This window comes from Pavona decussata, unplaced genomic scaffold (genome assembly GCF_977016875.1).
Source record: "Pavona decussata unplaced genomic scaffold, jaPavDecu1.1 SCAFFOLD_168, whole genome shotgun sequence".
Lineage (NCBI taxonomy): Eukaryota > Metazoa > Cnidaria > Anthozoa > Scleractinia > Agariciidae > Pavona > Pavona decussata.
In genome coordinates, this window is record NW_028145579.1 from 614,391 (window position 1) to 637,552 (window position 23,162).

The 23,162-nt window shown below is 38.9% G+C and overlaps 2 protein-coding genes across 2 annotated transcripts; both read right to left on the bottom strand.

Annotated features, from left to right (window-relative positions):
- Positions 1-1,748: 1,748 nt before the first annotated feature.
- LOC146464184 (uncharacterized) lies at positions 1,749-18,465 on the bottom strand. Its single transcript, XM_085130092.1, has 15 exons — positions 18,271-18,465; positions 18,040-18,117; positions 16,021-16,077; positions 14,403-14,495; positions 13,240-13,381; positions 10,470-10,570; positions 9,766-9,965; positions 8,623-8,737; positions 7,531-7,670; positions 6,986-7,147; positions 5,952-6,104; positions 4,418-4,531; positions 3,779-3,835; positions 3,162-3,339; positions 1,749-2,522 (listed from the first exon to the last, which is right to left on the bottom strand). The coding sequence occupies exons 1-15, from the start codon at positions 18,347-18,349 to the stop codon at positions 2,377-2,379; spliced, it is 1,815 nt and encodes a 604-aa protein (XP_084986218.1). The 5' UTR covers positions 18,350-18,465; the 3' UTR covers positions 1,749-2,376.
- A 2,371-nt stretch (positions 18,466-20,836) lies between these two features.
- On the bottom strand, positions 20,837-23,162 carry LOC146464185 (uncharacterized). The gene has a single exon (XM_085130053.1). It carries the CDS (start codon positions 22,420-22,422, stop codon positions 21,634-21,636), a length of 789 nt encoding a protein of 262 aa, XP_084986179.1. The 5' UTR covers positions 22,423-23,162; the 3' UTR covers positions 20,837-21,633.

The following is a 23,162-nucleotide window of genomic DNA, read 5'->3' on the forward strand; positions in this document are numbered from 1 at the left end:
CAAGCTGATTGGTTCACCAAATATCCCCGCGAATGTGAAAATTGTCGCGTATATGTCAATTAAATCAGAACTGAATCGGATCGATTTATTTTTCTACTGTTGCCCCGATTTATTTAGAATCCGTTGGTTCCTTGCTCCCCAAACCCCTTTTATTATTTGAACTTCGTCGTGTAAAAGTTTCAACAACAAAATTACTGATAGAGACCTATAAATGAAAACAGAGATCAAGTTCCCCGGGTCAGGACCTACAACAGACTGACAGGTAAGAAATTTTTATTGAAATTTTTATTCCTAAATTGTGCCTCAAATACGAAAATTATTTTCCCCGTACAAAGTGCAACCCTTATAATTTCGCCGTTACACCATGATCATCTTGCTAAAATTACATGACACTGCCAACTCTCACGCATTGCAATATGCGTGAGTCTTACGCCTGCGGACTAAAGACATCGATCTCACGCATCGAGGACAATTTCTCACGCCTGACTCACAAATCCGGACAAGTTGTTCTTTAACACGATTAATAGCAAAAATCCCCTGAAAAGGCGCTTAATGTTGACTTTGTATCCTAACTGTATTGCAACACACTAAAGTTTTTGCAAAAGCTTTCAAACGTCTACAATCCGTTCGAATCAGAAGTGTTCAAACTGTCGTCGGAACATCTCCGGACATTTTCGACAACGTTCGGAAGTCTTCGAAAAATAGTCAAAAATCTTCGGAAGTGGCTAGGACGTTTTCGGAAATCCCGGTCATGACGAGACGGAAATCTCACGCATTTGACTCAGAAAAAGTTGGCAGGTATAAAAAGTCAACACAAATCGTAAGAGCTTGGGCCACGTGTAACCTGCGTCGCAGGCAGTCTATACAATCCCGATTTCCGACTTCTCTATAGGTCTTGAGTGACCGAATCAGGGTCTTGAGTGACAATCCGGCTGCAACGCAGGCTAGGGCCACTGCGCGAGCGCGCGTATACTTAAGACTCAAGCTTCCACTTTCTGGAAGCTGAGAACGGCTGCGTAGGAGACTAGTACTACGTGGGTATTTCCTAATAAAAATGACCGCTGTTTTTTAGTTTTCATTTCCTCTTATGACTAATTTGAGACGTGGGAATGTGAGCGATTCCAGCGAGTTTTGGCCTTCCTTTCCTTGTACTAACATCCCCCGCGAAAGCCTTGCTTAGTCCCTCCCCCTCCCCCCTATTTATAGCATGTGTACACGAGGCTATTTGTGGATCAGTCGTATAGAATTACAAAAGATTTGTTCCTGTATTTTGAGGCAAGCTACCCTGCGAGCAGGGTAAGCGACGTATAAAGTGTACACGAGAATTCGTCAACAAATCTTTTTTTTTTGTCTGAAATTTTGTCTCAGACTTTCGCAAGGATCAAATATTCGGATTGTAACGGAACACACGGAGTTTGGGCAGTGTTTGGGGTGAAGAATCGACAAAAGGAACGAGATTTCCACAAGCTATAGTCTGGGAAACAGACCAATTGAAAGCATTCTACTTTACCCTCCTCAATTTGACTTGATGGCGGTGATGGCCTGTGCACAGCCACCCAATCCAGAAAAAATCGGTAGCCAATGGCTGTTCAGAGGCTGGAGTTAGATTTTCCGTGGAAGAGTGTGAATCGGCTTTGGAAGAACCGGGTCTGTGGTTGCCTTGCGAATAGGTTTCCCTGGAGGTACCTTGGAAAAGACATTATGAAACACGGTATCGTATACTGGCAGAGCCATGAGCAATTATACACTTTGTTAAAGCTTGAAATGACTTTATTTGGCGTGATTTCCTTCAAGCGGCGAAAGTGTACTGCGAACACGAGGGAATGAGTGGAGGAAATGAACTCTCTACGACACTGCCGGAATGCTTGTCGTATCTTTTAGGGCTAAAAGACGCAATCTGTATGGGTGCTAATCCGTGTATTAATGGTTGACTATAGCGGTAGCAATCACAGAGCATTTCATGCATCGCCAAGGTTGAGGTTTACATGTAGAGCTTCATAAAGTAAACCGTTCTTGACAAAGCTATTTCGCCGCCAATTAAAACAATGAAAATGTGTCAATCATCCCACTAAAAGGACCCATTCCTCTAAATTCAGACTGAACCTTTTTCAACAGATCAATAGTTTAAAAATGAGTGTTCAGCTTCCAGATAAAAATACACGAAAATGAGCACTTGTAAGTCTCGCACTGCCTAGTAAGAACGCCTTTAACAATGTCTGATTTTGAATATTCCGTGTAGAATTATAAATTAAACTTGAATGGATTTCATTTACAATATAACAGGGTCTCGCTTTATTCTGTATACTGTGATACTTCCTGCTAGCACCAATCCTTACATTATGCACAATTTTTCACGATACAATCCGATTCTCCATCTCATCTACTGAACTGCCTGCTATCCGCTTTTCTCTGTTTGTTGAACACCTTGGCTCTTTGCTGTAGTTTAGCGCTTTTGTATCCTGCACCAAAGCCTCCACCTCCACCTCGTCTCTGAATTCGCTCTCCTTTGCTGCTGTGAACATCTGCGACACTTCATTAAGGCATTAACTAACAACTTTTACGCAACGAAAACTGCGCAAGCCAAATGGCCAACATGAACATTTTTTCCTGACAAAAGTTCGTTGGAAAAAACTCATGAGTATGGCTGAAACACTGTGTACATTCTAGGAAACGACCCTGCATTAATAGCCATGTTTCCATTTCGCCACCATTTTTACCATTTCGTTCTTCCATCTGATCACTGGTGACTTCATCACTGCCTACCCTGTTCCAGGCTCCACCCTAGTGGAAACGGCGAAAATAAAACGTGCGGGATCTGAGGAGAGGCAGTGGCCCCTTCTTACTCAGTCCCCGGACGTTTCATTTTCGCGTTCGCTCTTAGTTCGTTTTTTCTCTTTTCCACCATCTGAGAACATAGAGCAGGATAATCACCGCGAGATAAGTTAACACGCAGTCCTGCTTGTGATGGTAAACGCAAGACCTTCACCATTGCCTTTTTCAATCCACAGTAATAGACGGTAAACCCGTGAGAGTGGAATGGAGGGAGGGAGTGGCAGATAACGCGAAGTTGAAAGTTTAAGTATTACACAAAGTCTCCCAAATAGAATTACAAGGAATAGATGTAAGACAGTAAAGAGAATATCAATGTTGACAAAGGATACTGAGGCTCACTCGAGGAGGCACCACAAAACCAAAAGCAGGAGCAACTCGCTGAAGATCAAGGGCGTTCACATTGAAGATGCTCTTGTGTTGATGCGAGGCATACGCCTGAAGGTACGATCTGTAAGCTTCCCGCGCTGATTTGTGCAAGTAATAATTCTTTTCTATGAGCTTCTCCAGCTACAATAGACAGTCAAAAAGAGATATGAAATGAATCTACCTTGCTTTAAAAGAAAACATCTAAACTTTTTCACAAATGATTTGAAGGCCAAGAAATGCGTGCAAAACCTGTCACTCAGGAAATGTCGCGCTGAAGTTGCGTTTGATTTTTGCGAGTATTACCATCTCCGCACGCGACAAATTTTCATGTGGCGGAAAGCAGACGTCGTTTCTACTTTGTACAACGTGAAATTCAGTTGCGTGCGGAGGCAGATAATAAGCGCAAAGAAATAATCCCAACTTGCTACACAACATTTGTTGCACAACAAGCTGCAAGGAAGGTTTGGATGAAATGTAGAAATGCGGCCATTGGAATGAAAGCTCTTGGCATTTCTCAGAACGCAAACATACATTGACATGTAGCTGTAAAACGAACAAAGATTAACATTTGGTACCTCACCTGTGACTGGATGTTGTATATTTTTGATGCTGAAAAGTCGTACTCATTGAGTGGAACCTATGGCAAAAAAGCAAAACGATATCAACTTAAAATGCAAAATCAAAAATACAAAAAACGTTTAAAGGGAGAGGTTCACGGTTCTACTCATGTCCATGAATCAAAATACTTTTTCGCCTTTGCTCGCTATAACCCAAGCCTGTTTAATTTAATTCGTTGTTTATGAACCATTCGGAAGGGGACAGGTAACTCGAGTGGTAATTTTTTCATATGATTGCGCTATTTCGCATGCAAATAACTGTAAACACATCAACCGTGGAATAAATCCTACGGGTCAACGCTAAATTCAATATCGACAATATGAGTACAATCCACTAGCATTTTCTATGAATTTTGGTCATCAATCATTTTGCTTGGACTAATTATAGAATGTGATTACTGAAGTACATGTCAGTGGGAATTTCAAGGCCATAAAGTTGATAACAACGCCGGAGAAAAAGGCATTTAGGTTCATGCACATGCGCTGAAATGTGAACCCCGCCCTTTAAATTAACACTTCTTCTAGCATTGTAAAGAAAAGTCCGTCGACCTGTAGTTACAAACTATAGCAAATAATACTCATGTTATTTGTCTTTTCCAGACCTTGGCCTGTTTGAGATATCTTAAGAATGCGAGCTCCTCTGGTAATAACAGAAGTAATGCATGACCACGCCCCTCGTTCCCACGCGCTGTCCGTCCAACACGGTGAATGTACTCCTGTAAAACACACAAACAAATGAGTTAGTAAATGGATTGAAACTTATTGGCGCGCTGTCCAATAACTAGCACATACGTTTTAAGTTAAAGAAACCAGTCTGCGAAGGTAGCTGAAGGTCAAACAATATTGACCGCGGGGATAGCAGCATTACACGCGCGTACAATGATTGTAAATCCGCCATATTGCAAGCGATTAACGCGCGAGTGAAAAAATCGACACGTTAGTGCATTTAAATAATCACAAACAAATTCAACACAGTGTATATAAGATTTACACGCAGAGACTCGTGTAAAAGAGCTTAGCCACGTTGGGCCACTTTTGCGCAACCGGGTTGAAGTTTCTTGGTAGTATGTCTACTGTGATCGTCCAGATGTGAAAAGTCTTGGAAAATTCTGTTGTTAAGGATACTGACAGACGTATTTTTTGCACCCTCCTCGATTAGCTGGATGAATATCTGTGGGTTGACAAGTGTTCTCTGTGATCGTTTTGTTGTTTGAATGATTTTTGTTGTTGTTCTTGTTGTTGCTGTTGTCGTAATGCTGCAATTTTTATTTTTGCATGATACTAACTTGAGTAAAACTTCGGTCTACGTTATTTTAAAATTTTCAAGTCAAATCAGTCATTGAGGTCAATTAACTAACAACGAAAAAGTAAAGTTTTAGAAGGAAATGAAAAACTGTGGCATCAAATGAAATTGCTTTCGCTTTCTTATATTGTACTGCACTTGCTTCATTTCTTGTAGTATGTTTATGTCTCTTTAATACATTGCATATTCTTTTTTCTTCCACTCCCTGCCACGATGCTGTCCACTATAATTAGTGGTAACCATACAGTAAGGATCGATCAATTGATTGATTGGTTGATTGGTTGATTGTTTGTTTGTTTGTTTGATTGATTGATTGTTTGTTTGTTTGATTGATTGATTGATTGATTGATTGATGATTGATTGATTGATTGATTGATTGATTGATTGATTGATTGATTGATTGATTGATTGATTGATTGATTGATTGATTGATTGATTGATTGATTGATTGATTGATTGATTGATTGATTGATTGACAGGCTGGCTGGTTGGTTGGTTGAGTGGCTGGCTGGTTGGTTGTTTGGTTGGTCGGTCGATCGATAGATCAAATCAAGGTTATTGCATTGAGGAAATCATAAAGATGTAACAGCCGTAAGCACCAGAGGAAATAGGTGGTGGCTGACTGAAATGCTTAAAGACAAACGCAGTAGACAAACCCACGAAAAGCAGTAGTCGTGCTGCCAAATTAACAGGAACTTTCTACATTTACAGTAAAAACCAGCAAAAAGAGTTACGTTACTATTATTATTATTATTATTATTATTATTATTATTATTATTATTATTATTATTATTATTATCATTATTATTATTATCATTATTTTGTACATATACCTTTGGGTCATCTGGAGGGTCAAACTGAACAATCCAGTCCACTTCCGGTATATCCAGGCCACGCGCGGCTACATCCGTACACAGCAATGTTCCAGATTTTGCATTACAGAATTCAAAAAATGTTGTTGTACGTTTCTGTTGTTTTTGTTTTCCCTGAAAAAATAAACAAGGATGTTGTTAACTCCACCATTTTTCTTTTATTTAGCTCACACTCGGATTGAAATAACGGTAACCAGCTTTCAAATAAATTTTTAAAAACTGTATACAACGCCATACATATAAAATTTTACGATACGAGTTTTACGTACAGAAGGTTATGGCTCGATTCGCATCGGAACCCAGAATTTTTTCTAAGTCCAATGCTCGTGATTTGCTGAAGATTGTATATTTCTTATTGCTTAACCCTTTAAGGGAGCATTACACCTAAATTTGAATGAAATTTGAAGAGGTTTTAAGCAGGTATAGAAGACAGAAAATGATTTTTGGAACACCAACAGACAGTTAATACCCACGCAACAGCACCCCAGGTTGCTAGTGGACTAACTGGTATCCATCTATTAATTATTAACAACAAACTCCATTTTTAAAACTTTACTAAATTCTTCAATATTTCTTATTTCTCTTAAGTTTACCAATCTTTCTAGAAAAACTACTTTTTCCCAAATATACCCAAAAATCACCCAAAAATTCACAAAACACCCCACAACACAGATTCACAATATGATGATAGAGTTTTTGGATACCTTGAAACGCGAACGAGATATTTTCATTAAAGCCATGTCAAGTGGCGGAAAATGGCGTTCATGTGTAACTCCCCCTTAAGCCCTAACTGTGATCAGCATCAAATTTTTCACTGTGATATCAATGCTTATTCAACACCTGAGTTCATGAGAATTAAGGATATGATTTTAATAACTTCTCTCCCGTACTTTTATAAGAAAAGTATAAGGACAAGAGAGGAGAATTTTTTCTTTGATATTAGGGGTAAAAGGGTTAACTCCTTTGTCCAAGATTGTGTGGAGAAAGATACTTACATGAATATGAGCGACTGGCAGATCAATGTAGTTCAGAAGTTCGTAATGGTACTTGACAGAGTTGCACGAGGAAAAGAACACCATGACTTTCTTGTTTCTGTTTTTCTTGAGGAAGGTGAACAACACGAGAAAACGCTTCTCTGAAGGAACTACTATGTATCCCTGCAATGCAGAAAAAACAAAAACACTCTTAGCACCTATGAGAAATTGAAGAAAGACAGTTGCACGAAAATATATGCGATTTGGACAAGTGGAATATTTATTCTTATATCTCTCAGTTACAGTGTATTTCGCGCGGTGCGATTGGCCAATATTGCGGGCCGTATTTCACTGTACAGCCCGCTTAACTTCAACTACTTTCCTTTCCCACTCGTCCGATTAACCTCATAGATTTTTAAAATAAATTAATATCTTACTAACCTCGTTTTCTCGATCCGTACTGTAAGTTACGGATCCTCGTTTTTTTCCATTGATTTATGGCCCGCGCGCTTCACGCTTGGACAATAAATCAACGGAAAAAAGACATGATATAAAGTTCAGTTTACCTGTTCAAGTCCTTCAACTGTTGAGGTTTCCCTGTGATCGTCGACTCCGACATAGAGTGGAGATTTCTTGAGAGAAACGCGTGCGAGGTCTTCAACATTTCTCGTTTGAGTGGCGGAAAATAGAACAGTTTGCCTGCGAACTAAATGGTTGTAAAACAAAAACAATTAAGTTGTTAATTTAAACAAACTTCAAGGCTATAATATTACAGAACGGATCACTGCTGATAAAATTAGCGCCCCTAGCCTGAGGATACAACCACCTCTCATCGCTACCGGCTCCCCCCGAGCGACGTTTTGCCCACCCTCCCCCACCCCTAGGGGGCTGGAGGCCATGAGAGGCAGCTGTAGGCTGTATTCGCAGACTATTATGCCGAAATAATTATACAACAAACACTCGTACATGACCAATCCCCTAAAAACAAGAAACCTTCAGCAGAACGAAACCCTTGTATAACGAATTAGCCGTTACACATGTAAAGAGCCTCCCAGTATATTGAATCTCTCAGTACAGTGATCCCACATGTAACTCCTGGGGCATGTAATTATAACAAGCCGCCAGCTTAAGAAGCCTCCTTGTATAATAAAGCTCCTGGTGAAACAACCCTCCAAAACTTAATAACGAAACTTTCGGAATAACTACATCTGAAAACTTCCAGGATGAAGAACCTCCTGTTATAACGAGCCTCTCTATACAACAATCCTACCAGTGTAACGAACTCCAAAATTTCCCACCATAACAAACTTCCTGGCATTACGAACCTTCCAATACAACTACGCCCGCCCATATTACAAGGGACAACCTGCCCACATCACAAACCTCTTGAAGTTATTACGAACCTCAAGACAAAGCTACGGTAATCCCCCGAGTTCATTTTCGGACATATCTACAAGACATACGGTGCAGAGATAATCAAGAGTCATTTAATCTGCAGCCACATGTACAGCCACCGTTTATCGCGCCCGGCAACTAGAGGGGCGTTCGCGAGTACACTAGCGGCCGGAATTGATGAGAAAAGGTTGTGTTTGTAGGTTTTAAGTTTCTTTATTTTCCAGGTGTACGACAAATTTGAAACAAAGCGACTGAAATCTTACCTGGTAGAAGTCTAATAATCTGTTTCATTTCCTCTTCAAATCCTATTTCAAGAATTCGGTCCGCTTCATCTATGATCAGGCACTGGAGATTTTTGAAGACAAATCCCTGTGTGTTCTATGAAATGGAGGAAAGGAACATCAGCTCTCTAATCTCTTCGTAAGTAAGATTTAGCGAGATCCTGGGGAAAAAAAATTCATCAAAAAGCTGTATACGCCCCTTTTACGGAAAGTCCTTCAACTATTTTGTCAGTTGCTTTGCATTTCATGCTGAAACTGCAATGTACAATGTAAAAAGACCGTTCTTTATACAAGATGTAAATGCTTAGGGAGTCGGAGAGTATTACAATGTACATGTATTAAAGGTTGCGTTTCTTTGGGAAAATCCGAATCCGGGTATTTGATTTCGAGTGATCTTGGATCAAAAATCCGGATTCGGATTTTCCCAAAGGAACGCAACCTAAGTTTCACGTAAACGTAACAGAATGTAGTTCAAGAAATTATAAGTGGAAGCTTAAATTCCCCGCTCTCGACAAACTTGAAACTCAATAGAGAGACTAAGCACCACGTTTACGGCAAGCGGCAAACGTGCGATTCGCGTTTATGTTTTCTTGAAAATAAGAGTACGTAGATGAAAATAGTACAAGATAATTCTGGCCTTTAATTCTAACGCAAAAACACTCAATTTTTCTGAGAAACTGAAAACAGCGAGTTGCAATTGAAGGATAAACATGGTCACGTGGTCATTTCTGCCGTTTGCCGCAAACGTGGTGCTTAATCTCTTAAATGTGACGAATAATCTTCGTACAATAGACCATTTCTGAGTTGCTTTGAATCTCATTATGAAAGCGAGGCTAAGTGCAAAGTTTTTGTTATGAAAAGTAGTTCCATTCATATGCAAACAAAACTAATTTTCATATGAAACGTTTTGCACTTAGCCTCGCTTTCATAGTGAGGTTCACAGCAACTCGGAAATGGCCTATTACGGAGAATCACGCCTGTTCAGAAGCTCAAGACTCTTATAAGTGTAAATAACCAACTGCTGCAAGGATACCCTGTACAACTTGCTACAAGCTATATGTAATGTTTCTGCCCACTTCTTGTACTTAATTAAAGCCATGCAATGGATGGAATCTTTTAACGAACCTGAAGGTGATCCAGTAGTCTTCCAGGAGTGGCTATCAACAGATTGACTCCCTTCTGCAGTCGATCAGCCTCGCCCTTTCTGTTGGCCCCACCCATCACAATACCAAATGTATGATTATGGTACTTGAGCAGATCTCGTGCAACGCCGTATGTTTGCAATGAGAGTTCTCTAGTGGGCGAGATTATGATCACACCGGTACCTGTATAAGGACAATAAACACATACGTGTAATAGAGCGGTTTTCAATTGAGAGTAATCTTGTTTTTGCTTTGGTTTTGCATTACGACGCTCTGTGATTGGTTGATAAAACTCACGCCACTTTCTCAACCATTAAGATGTAAAACCAAAACCAATCGTCCCTCCCTCGAACGTTTTTTCCCGCGCTTGGCGTTGGTTACATGTATTTGCTTTGAATTCTGATAGGTTCATTGCGCTGTTTGCACCTGTTATGATTGGCCAGAGTAATAACTAAGCCTTTGGTTTTGCTTTTACGACATTCAAATGAAAACCACTCTATACAATAGAACAGCTTGGGTAAAAACATCCTAAATGACCTTTCGATTTTTTGTGATAATAATATTAATTATTACATCGAAATGCAATCTGCTCTAAACAATGAGCTAGGAACCGTCGCAAACCAGGCCTACTACTGTGGGTTTGTACTGTAATTATGACTTTGTGGCACCAAAAATGTATTCACTTACCATTTCTTGGCTTAAAGCTTAGCTTGTACAGCAGTTCCACAGCTGGAATAAGAAATGCCAGTGTTTTACCACTGCCAGTTCTAGCAGCACCAAGCAAATCCCTACAAGAAAAACAATGTATTGCTGGATTAAGGTTGGTGCCTACTAATACAGAAGTATTTTTGCACAGTTTATGACTACATTTGCGGGCAGGTCTTAGCAAGGGATATCGGAATCCAAAACGAAAATTGGGGGTAACCACACAATTTTTAGATATAATTAAGCAACAATAATTATAAAAAGCTGTAAAATATATATGAATGTATGGCATTTTTTTTCCATTTGAATTGAAGCTTTATTATCTCTGAAAAATGCATGGTTACTTCCAATTTTCTTTTTTGGACACCAAGAGCACTTGCTAAGTTCTGCTTTCTCCGCATAGTTTTAAACTGTGCAAAATATCCCTGTATTAGTAGGCACCACCAATAGGAAACCCGAGTATCTCAAGATGTGCAGAACGTGTGCGCAACAACAAAAGTAGGCAGCGTCCTTAACAGTAGTACGAAGAGTATTTTAAAATTACTGCCCTTAGGATTCAAACAAAATATTAGCAATTTGCAGTTATGGACTTGGTTCAATAGAGGCTAAAATGTATGATTTGGCCTTAACCCTTTAAGCCCCAGGAGTGCCATCTGGCACAAGATGCAATAATTTATTACATGCTCAATATTCAGTCAATGTGCATGAAATTTGCACACCTAAAAAATCTTGGAAAGATCTGCACATGGAAGGCATAATATCATGCCCCCTTCCTATACAAGACTTGATTTACCACCCCTGCAACTTTTGGAAGTTTTTACCTTAAGTTTGTACTTTTAAGGCCAAGTTAATATCTGACCAATGCACTGAGAGCTGGAAATTAAGCTATAGTCTAGGGACACCCAATCTGTACAAGGGACAAGAAAATTTTAAATGTTTTTATTTTTTCATTTTGGGCACTTGTCAATTAAATTTGTGACCTCCTCCATTTCTTTTGGTGTGATTTATAGCATAACCCAGAAAACACCCTGCAAAGGGTATATCACATGTGGTCTCCTGGTTCATACAGTAGGTAATGATTTGGAAAATTTGGCATTTCCCTTGGGGCTTAAAGGGTTAACCAGTCCCAAATCAGCCCTATTTTACCAAAGAGACTGTATAAAATGTACAAAATGTTTTTGTTGTTGTTTTTTTTTTTTTACCTGCACTGTCAAAGCTTAAATTCAAAGAATTATCTATAGCTCATTGCTTTTTCCTACAGACTGAACCTACTCAAGCAAGGCACTAATAACTTGTTTCAAGGATCAACCCTTCCTTATATTCAATTGCTCAACTTGTGAAAAGTAATAAAGGCAATTCGTTTTGACAAATGAAAGGAAACACACAGGTTTTGTTTGTTGTGTTTTGCTTCTTTTTTTTTTGCATGAAATCCAGTCTGCAAGCTGAAACACTGTAGAATTCTTTTGGACCCAAATTGGATTTTAAAGACCAAATCACATCTGTTGCACAAAAGTGTCATTTCTCTTCATGCAACTGCTAGCAAAATCAATCCTCTCTGCTACATGAAACAACATGACTAACTGATATCTGAGTTAACTGCAAAATTATACAAAGCCTTCAGAAAATATTAGGTACAGGGCTCGAAATAACGGCCGGTCAACGGACAATGTCCGGACTGATTTGGGAGTTGACCGGTCAACCTTTCGTCTTGCCGGTCATGTTGACCGGTCACATTTGATCGTTTTGAAAATGAAATAAATTAAAATTTCCATGCTGTTCAGTTAATTCAGTTGTAGCAAGTAGCTGTGTATTGTCATTTGCGGAACTTGAATCTGAAATCCTGGGTGAAATGCAACAAAAACCGTTGTTTACAATCCGGGCATTGAAAACAGACATAAGGGCTCACGCACTTCAGGTCACAAAGTTAAAAATAATTTATTTTCTAATTCACTTTTATTAGTTGATTTTCAAGCCCCCCCCCCCCCCCCCCCCACTTACTTATTTACAAATTTAATGTATACGATAACGATATTTAACGTACAGTACGCATTAATACACATACACTGTAAGCTTATTTTAATTTTGCTGCTGTAATTTACTTTTGTTGTTGACAATGAGTGCTTTAAATGCTTTAACTTTTTTGGAAATATATAACGCCAGTTTTGGTTCATGGGCCCCTGTTTTAAGAGTTATTTATTTTATATACTTTGACCGGCCAGAAACGGTACGTGACCGAGCTAAAATGAATTGGGCCGGTCATCGTGTCCGGAGACCGGAGAAATTATTTCGAGCCCTGAGGTACACTGTAGGCCTTAAGAAGTACATTCATCATAGTGAACAAAAGGCAACGGTTATGAAGCCTGGCAACTTCTTTGTTATATGTTTATGTTAGCATTTTTGGCCTTCATTGTGAACAAACCACAACAGATTTTGAAACATGTTGAACCAACTGACCAATAGAAGCATTCCTGTTAAGATATTAAACTGTAGTGCGAACATTATTACAAAGGATTTTACACAGTCGCGGCCCTTCCAACAGAAATTGCAGCACCAATTTTTTCATGGAAAGGTTTCATAACTAGTCCCTTGATTAACCATGCATACATGTATAATACTTTAAGTGATTTAATGGTGTAAAAATTTCCTTTAACATATGAGCACTTTTACTGGTCTTTAACAATTTTTCCTTTTTCTCTCAGTGTGATCCTTCAGCCAGACAGATCTACTAAATATACTGAACAGTTGATCATACCTTCCTTTAAGCAGTGGTGCAATACTTTTATGCTGGATCTCCATCATGGTAGTGAAACCCATATCATTGATGGCATTCAGTGTTTTCTCACTCACAAATCCCTCCAGAGACTTGAACTCTTTGCTGTCTGCAACTGCTACATCTGAACAAAAACTCTTTGCAGTTAGTCAAGTTCTTTCCAAAATAGAAAAAAAAAACTTTAAATGTGTTGTTTAAGAAAATATTCATGCCCCCCCCCCCCCCCCCATGAGGATTTTTTTCTGGTTTGAGCCCTCTCCCAACCCCTCTTAGTAAGAATCTTAGTTTAGTGATGTAATGCCCACATTGAAATCAGGTTTTCCAGTGACCTTCTTGGGGTGGGTATGAATACTTACTTTCTGAAAGCATACAACACTAGTTAACCAAATGGCTATAATTAAATTTCAAACTGTTCCCAAGACATGCACATCATTTAATAACAAGACCTGACTGTTCATTGACTTAAGGGGGAATTACACCTAAACACCATTTTTCCGCCACTTGACATAGCTTTAATGGAAATATCTTGCTCATGTTTCGAGCAATCCAAAAACCCTATCATCATCCCGTGAATCTATGTTGTGGGGTGTTGTGTGAATTTTTGGGTACATTTGGGAGGAGTATTTTTTCTAGAAGGATTGGTAAAATTAAGAGAAATAAGAAATCTTGAAGATTTAGTGAAGTTTTTAAATTAGAATTTGTAGTTAATAATTAATAGACGGACACCAAGTTAGTCCACTAGCAACCTGGGGTGCTCTTGCATGGGTAACAACTGTCTGTTGGCGTTCCAAAAATCATTTTCTTTCTTCTATCTCTTCTTAAAACCTCTTCAAATTTCATTCACATTTAGGTGTAATGCCCCCTTAAAGCTCAAGCTTAATATACATGATTATCTATTTGGTTTTATCAACTGAGCTTGGCCATCGTAAAGTGACTCAAGAGCTAAAATTGATATATATCCAACAAATTTACATGAAACCCTTAAACCATTAACAATGATAGTTATTGAATCTACATTGTACAACCTTAAGTTATACTGTAATTGTTACATACTGTACATGTACAGTGTATATGTAGATCAAATCACCACATGTGCTGTTACACCTGTACATACACTGTACAGTACATGGAAGGATTTAACCTACCTTCAGATAAGCTTACATTCTCATATGAGATTTTTTTCTTTTTTGTTGTAGGCTCAATGCTGTCACCATCTGAATTTAGAGTGGATTCACTACCTGCAGTGATTGAACAACAAATTAGTCACTCCATAGTAATGTACCCAGGCTGCTGATACACTACTGATAGGGCTAAATAATTCAGACCAATTTGTTGTTATTTAAATTGGACAGGATTTTGACTTTCCAGTGCGTAAGTTCCATAAAATACATGTATTCATATCCCACGCTACGCCACTCATATTTTTAAAAATTTATGAAAATTTAAAATTGAAAAGGAAAAAGAAAACAAAATCTTCCTTTGCCCCAAATGAGACCTTTGGCATGGGAGTGCTGCACCTTATCACTTGTGCCACACAGACCTGACTGACTTTGACCAGTCCAAGTTTACTATAATTGCACCACAATCTCAATCTATTCGAGCCTTTCAACACTGACAGCACTTTTCTCAGCAAAATAAAAACGTACATACTCTATAGATCAATAAATTACAATATTATATTATTGAAGGGGTGTGCAGAATATTGGCCCTACCCTAAGTACTCTTACTGTCAGTGTCAAATCCTCCTTTTATTTCACAAGCAAATGCAAGACAATCTGGGAGGAGAATTGAACAATTTACCAGAGTCACTTAGGGCTTTTTACCAGGCATCCCTTTTTTTATTCATGTTCATGCTATCAGATAGTGAGCTTGGGCTACCGCTGTATTACATGGAATTCCGTAGCAAAAAACTTTTCTTTCCACCGTGGTCACTGACTTGAACTCACAAATGTTTTGACCCAGTGATACCTGTAGGTCTGGGATGGGTGACAGAAACACATCAAAAAAAAAAAAAAAAGAAAACGGCAACAAAACAACAATAACAACAACAAAGAAGTGGGCATAACTAGAAGTGGCATGTCACAGTGGCACAAGTGATGGATGCTTAATAATCTTAACACTCGGTACAAAGTTAAACTGACATTTCCAAGGAACAGGCCCTAGTCTGGCTAGATGACAAAACCATTGGCTACAATGTACACTGTCACAGTGGTTAAGTCTCAGGTTTCAAGTTGCTAGTAGGCTAGTGGGAGGCAACAAACTCCTTCCTCCATCTATTCATCAAAAATCTTTAACACAAGTATTTAAAATAGCACTGAAACTTTATTATGCTGAGCATTCAGTACGTACATTGTACTACTGCTATGATCGAATTGTATGTTATAAAATACTCTTGTTATACTATGTTATAAATTGTACAAATATCTGTTCTTCTCTCAAATGAACTTTGTGTAATTTATACTAGTGTATCTTCTTCCTTATAAACGGATATGTATAAAAATTAACTATTCTTCTCATTTACCATAATACCAATAAGTATAAGTAAGGGGCACAATATTAGCTACAGCTGTACACTGTAACCTAGAAATAAGTCCCCCCCCCCCCCCCCCTTTAGTAATTTCCAAAAATGGTATTAACATAAATGTAATTATGTGGTAAGCAGAATAAATAACTCAAATATTCAAAAAATACATCAATTCAAAACAAACTCCATTAATTAATAAGTTACAATGTACAGTATAACATCAGCCCTGAAGAACTTACCATTTTCTGCACACTGAAGTTTCTCTTCATCCTCAGTCATTTTCTCATCATCTATTTCTAGCAAAAGGATAAACATTAATAAACAAAAGCTTTAAATGCCAAAATTTCAATGGAGGTTAGGCAAAAGCCTTGCTACTGTTGGAGTGACCATAGATTACATAACAAGAACAATGGTAAAGAAGTGTTGCAACATTAACAGACCTTGCACTGTACATAAATATCAACTTGAAACAGACACCATAACTTTGGTATAAATTGCATGGTTAAAATTTGTAGGTTCCCAACTCCAATCTCTCCCTTATCGATGTTCTTCCATCACTGAAATGAAGCCTGATGGATCATCAGTCCTTCTAAATGACACCAAATGAGGAGAAGGAGAGAGGGGAGATGGACTTTTCACCATATTGTCTGTATCTTCTTTCAAGTGTGGTAGAGAAATATGGGTTTCTCTCAACTAATTTTGTCGGACAAGTTTTTGGTGAGTACAACAAAGCCTTTTTTGAAGACTCATATAAAGACTTAGTACTATTATTATGTTCCACTGCATACATTGTGAAAAGACTGGTAAGAGTGATGGGTTGTGGGATCTTTTGGGTAATCAGGCTGACGAATGCATGTTAGTGCACTGTTTGACATTTTCTGCGGGTAGTGTAGCTCTGGTTAAATATGTTTCACCTAAGAGTGTATTATTTTCCTATACGACTGATTGCAAGGAACTATACTTGTCACTGGCACAGTTTCCATCTGTCTACCCAAATGATCCCAAAATCCCTCACTCATTCTCCCCATAGTTTCTGGAGTGGAAATATATATACATATAGTAAATGGTCAGCTGGGAGAGATTGGAGTTGGGAACCACCAAATTTTAACCATGCATGCAGGAGTTACATGACTTGTACATGTATGTCAAAGGGGAGAAAGGTTGTGTACATGTCATTCTGAGATCCATCAGTCAATGTCATTAATAATAATAATAATCGAATATTTATCCAGGATAACCCTTCAGTATAGAATACTGTTATCAACGGGGTCCTGTTGACTAAGAATTAAAAACTTACAAATAAGAATAATTAAGAACTGATATGTAAAAGCAAAACATGCACTAATTTAGAACTACAGTAAAAATTTACAGATAAAAATCGTCCAAGGCTTTCCTGAATAAAAATCTAGAATTAATGCTTCTCAGACTTAAAGGTAAAGAATTAAATGTCGAGGCACCTAGAAAATAAAAACTACGGCATGCAAAATCCAGTTTGACCTTGGGCAGTTTTGCTTTTTTTGCGTGGCACTGATTCGACATTCTCTGAAGATAATGTCTGCTTGGGTTGTTAAAAATATTAATGTCACCAACAAAAAAAATTAAATCCTTCTCAGAACTACACTCACCAACATGCACATGTTCATATGTTGATGGTGTTTAGGAAATGGAAAGGTCTTCATTTTCTAGACACCCCTCAACTTAACAATCATACTTATTGTAGGCAGCTAAGTTGCTTATCTATGATTGTCAAGGTGAGGGTTATTATTATTGCTAGCTTATGGGTCATTTTGTTACAAAGTCCTTTCGATACACTGCATTTCAGTCGATTCGTTACGTTTTAAAATTTACATATTATTATTCTCTAATATTTGAGCTCAATATTTACTTCTAAAGCAAACAGTGTGAAATGCAGAAACAGCTTAAATAATTTTCACCCAAACTCACTTAAAGAATAACAAATAATCATATATTCTTACTTAACGGTGTAGCGAGATATCTTATGACCTATAAAAACCTCAACGTTAACCCTTTTCAGGGCATACATGTACCATAGTCACAAAAATCTAATCCGATATTTCAGACCAAACACTGTACACAAAACAGACTTCTACCTTAGATCAAAATGGAGACAGGTTCTATGTTATTACAGATCAAATGAGTAGTCCTCAAAAGGATCCCACTACACGCTAAATGGACTTAATCCAGCGTTAGGAACATTAAATTAAGCAACATGCGACATTATAATAATATGTATGTACCTTGGTCAACATTGTTTCCTTCTGAGAATTTTCCTTGAGATTTCTTTGTATTTTTTTGTTTCTTTGCCTTTATAGGGGCTACAGTTGTAAAAAGGAAATGTCACATGATTAAATCTCATATAGGAACCCAACATTTCACAAACTTCAAGCTCAAATCGACAACTATTTAGTCTTGAGAAGCATTCGCCGGCAGATAAACACGTTGACATAAACCGTTAAATTCTTTCGTACCTTTATCAATTGCCGTCTCACTGAGGCGCAGCTTACGCTTTAACACTTTCTTCTTCTTCTGTTTTATATGCTTGTCCATAATCAATTTCTTAATGCGATTGTTTAATCGCGAATCTTTACAAGGAGCATGCACCCAAACAAAACCTCAAGGAAACTACAAACGCACGTGAATGTTGAAATACCTTGGTAACCACTCCTTTCATCAGTGACATTACATACCGCTGATCAGTCTATTTTCCGCGCGGCGCGCTACGCCCTACTTTGGGTTGTAAAAATCCAAAGTTGTCCTAGAATTCGACGTCCTTCGTTAGATCAGAGTTATGGCTAGATATGGCTGTTTCTCTAGGGGGAAGTAAACAGGCCGACTACACGAAATACAAGAGACGCGACTGACTTTGTACACTGCTAAAAGACCTCGCGTCCCGTTCCCGGGGGGGGGGGGGGGGGCACTTGACCCATGTTTGGGTGTAGGGGTGCCGCTGGGGATTTGAAACCCTGACCCTGTTTAGGACGAAAATAACCTTAAATACCTACCCCGTGTAGGACAATGTCCTCAATTTTAAGACCCAATTTAGGACAGAGGACAACATCTAGCTCTTGTGTTACACAAGAGCTTATTGGCAATAGTAACTCAATTGACGTGAAGCATTGTTCACTAAAATAAATGCAGACTAACGTCTCTGATTTCGGATTGCCAAATACTCGACGGCAGTCTTGCAACCATACCCTGTCTAGGACGGGTCCGGGACAGACTCGCTTGAAATTATATACCCTGTGCAGGACAGAAAGGCCAAAAACCATACCCTATCCAGCGGCACGTCCCCGTATAGCCCATATAGGGGAGTGCCCCCCCGGGTCCCGTTCGCACCTGCCCTTTTGACCTTATCACTTTAAATCACTTTGCACATATTTTTCATTTCTTTCTGGCTGTTTAATTTATTGTATTTAACATGTGTGATGATCAATAAAGCTGTTAAAAAAAGTAATCTTAAAAAAAAGAGCAAGGCTGATTTCACGGTCAGGGAAGTATAAGTATATTTATTTATTTGTTTATTTTTTAATTATTCATTTATTTATTTATTTATTTATTTATTTATTTATTTATTTATTTATTTATTTATTTATTTATATACATTATTTATATAGAAATTCCAGTTCAGCTGGAGATCTGTATAATATAATAAGAATAAACAATAAAATGTAGAAATGAAAGCAAAAAATCATTCAAAGAATTCATGAAGGTGAGAAGTTAACTAAGGTAATTTCAATGTTTCTTGAATCTCAGTTTAAAACTAGTGAGAGACTGATCATGACGTATTTTCCAATATTTCGAAAGGTACGGCCTTTCTTCTTCAGGGTATGTTTGAGACTGACCCTGTGGCAAGATACGTTACAATTTTAAACAGTTACAATAGATACCTGAAAAAATAGGCTAAAGTTACATAAACAAAAACGTTACAATTTGAAATTTAAAAGTACGACTGGATAACTAGGTATAAGCAAATTTTCCCGTATGGGATTCGGGATTTTAGCGGAAATAGCGACGATATTGGGGATTAGAATAAGGGACGGGATGCGGGATTTGACGATTTTACTAAGCGGGATGCGGGAAATGTTACTTTGAAGAAACGAGATCCGGGAAGTCAGGTGTCGAAAATGTACAATGAAAATTTAGTTGTCACTGTCTTGGACGAGAAAACAAATTTACGGATCCTATGTCTTTACAGGTAAAATTTCTTCAGTGCTCCCTGAGACCTTGCAGTTATCTTGAGCCGATAAGCCTAAACAAATCTGATTTAGTGACAAATGCCACAGAGCTAGCGTACACAATGGCATAAAGTAACTAATTCAAACGGTTCCGAATGTTAAGCAGACCTCCATTCAGTAAATTTGAGTAGTTTCCTTCATGATTAAAATCAAAAGGTTGCTGGCATAGAGATCTCACCATATTCTGATGGAAACTGAGGAAAATCTCTCAGAAGTCTAAGGGACAAAGAAACTAGCGGGAGTCGTGTTTGGCCTGTCACCTATCTGTTGCAGTCCCACATTGTGGTACGTGAATAGTAATGCTCTTCAGACTTTGATAGCCATTATTTCAGACCGAAAAGTTTTCCAAGGATTAATGTGATTAGAAAGGCAGCCCTCACCATTCAGTTGAGAGAAAAAGAAAAAAAAAGAGGAAAAAGAACAAGCTCTAAAACGAAATTGCTAACCGACTTAAAGTTGACTGGCGTGATTCGTGGGAAACCTTGAAAACGTCTTAAATGAACGATGTCTTCGTGGAAAGAAATAGAAGAAATAATCTTACAGCTTATTTCTCGGTGGCCAAAGACCAGTGCAAAGATAAGTGCTCAGATTTTCAATTAAAATTTACATCCAACTGAAAATGCCTTTTTTGTTTTCGTCGAGGTAAGGGGCTTGAAACATTATGAGCTGAGCGGGAACGGGATTAGGCTAAAACAGCGGTCGGGATTACGGGATTAAGGGAAAATTATGTCCAGGATTGCGGGATTGAAGAACCCTATTGGGGGCCCTCTAAATGCAAATAAAAAACTAACGAGGGTACTTCTGGTTCTGGATCTTTAATTTCATTTCCATTGCCAGCACAAGTTCAGTTTTTGTTCCATAACAACTAAGAATGTAGATATATATAGCTGCAGAACGCCCTCACAGACGTTTTTGCCGCTGTTTACTCCTCGAGCCTCGCGGGGAGAAACGAGGATAGAGTCAAGAAACGTTTGCACCGTGAATGCTGTGAATGCAGAAGTCTATTGAAGGAAAAAAAAGAGGAGACTACAAAACGAGCCATTTCAGTTAACTGATAATTGAACCATAAATACCAGTTAATGATTTACAAGGCATTTTCTGAGTCTTCTCTCTGTCTCTCTGTCTGTCTCTGTCTGTCTGTCTGTCTGTCATTCCGACTTATTTTAGTAATTTCTGAACTCGAATATAATATGCTCATTAAATAATACAAAAAAGTTCAGCTTAAAAAAAGATTATTTTTGAGCCGTAAAAACTACGTTGTCACGCAAATGGCCGTGGCTAGGTTTACAGCTAGAAGGAGATAAGATCATCTTAGCTAATAGTTTGACAACCGATTTGATGCATGTTATACGCATTCCGGCAAAGGTCGTAAAAATTTCCCTACGATATTAAATCTTCTCCTAATCCATGAATAGCTGTTTATTTTCCCATGAGAAATTACTGATTTAGAATAGGAAGTTTGATACTCTTCTTCCTACTGCCCTTTGGCCTCTAAGAGCAGGGGTCATTGAAAAACGTTCACTACGTACACGTATCTCATCTCAGTCAAACATGCATAGCCTGTGAACAGGTTACCCTGCTATTCACCTATGGAATCTATTTTTCTGGTACTTTATCGAATATCGCATCTGTATCAAGAAAGTCCGGCGTTGAATGCTTCTTATGCCTTAAGTAACGGCAACCATGTAACTCGCTTTCCCATGTCGGCTTCGCCGATCTATCGTCGTCTCGGCTATGATTCGACTTGTCGTCGTCGACTCGTTTTCCGTCGCTATGGGTTGACTTTTCATGCTTCGTAATTCTTTTAAATTCGCATTTTCTCTGCCTGTCCCCTGGCATATGTCCTATCGGGAGGGTCGAACTTCGTTGACGCGATCGCGTTGACGTCGGATTTCCGTAGATACTCGGCTCAGAAGTCAATCGTAAACGGGTCGGAAGGCCGTGTTCCGACAATGGGGGAAGAGGGCTTCGACCCAACTTTGGAGACTTCGACTGTTGTTTTAAATTCACAGGCGAACCTTCCATTATGCTTGGTAACTGGAGAAAGTTTTGTTTTTTACTGCTGTCCGCGGTGGGAACTTGAACCTTTTTCTCTAAGCTTTGAACATCTTCACTCTCAGCTGAAATACAGCCGTTGTTTAGTTCCTCGTCGCTCTCACTGTCGGATGATGTTTCTCCCCCAGAATGCGTTAAATTATAATGTATTGTTCTAAGGTTGTACTTCTCGTTCAAAATCTTAGCGATGTTCGTGCTATGTTCGATGTCCAAGCGACGTAACTTCTCGTTGAGCTCTGCATTTGATTTCTGGCGTATCACCTTGTAAGTTTTCGTGCTCTGTCGCGACAATCCCATTTCATCTTTACTTGTATTGTAATATCGAGACATGTTTCTCTGCCGAACTTTGAGCCGGCTGCAGTAGATCGTACAAACCAACGAATTTAAATGTCCGTACTCCTCGAGAAACAATGGACGCACGTAAACGTCGCTAGCATTTGTAAACGTAGACCCACCGTGAAAATCCAAGTATTCTCACCTTCCTCTTTCTCTCTCGGCAGGGTCATGGGCTCCTGCTTTCGGCTATTTTCGGACGCTCGTTCAAAACAAATCTCCCTCTCGTGTTTTAAAGGAAGCCTTTCAGTTTGCACTACGATAACTTTGTTATGGAGCATGTGCTGACCTGTTTCCGATCTATTTTGCAATACGACGTAACTAAAGAATGCGCTTCGCAGATTACACCTCGTAAAAAGGCTTTGAACCCTTCGCGTGTTTAATCAAAACAGGCACTCGTGACAGGAGATAGAATTACGACCCACGGTGATCGTTTTACCATATGGTTGCATTCGTTAAGCGCACGCGCAGCGGCGCATGAAAGAGGTCTCAGTTGACTCAGTCCAGGGGGAAGCGGCGCGAGAAATTATTGCGATGCACGCGCGGGAGTCTTGGGCGGGCCGGGGTCTTGGGAGAGAAGACAAAGAAAGGAAGAGATAGGGGTTCTTTCGCCTCCCTCGCACTGTGTCCTCTCGCTTTTTGCGCGCGTTTTTCACGCCTCGTCCCACCTTCTGAACGCTATTACAGCAAGGAAAGTGCGCGAAAAAGAGCTTTTTCAAGCTCAGCTTGCACGCAAA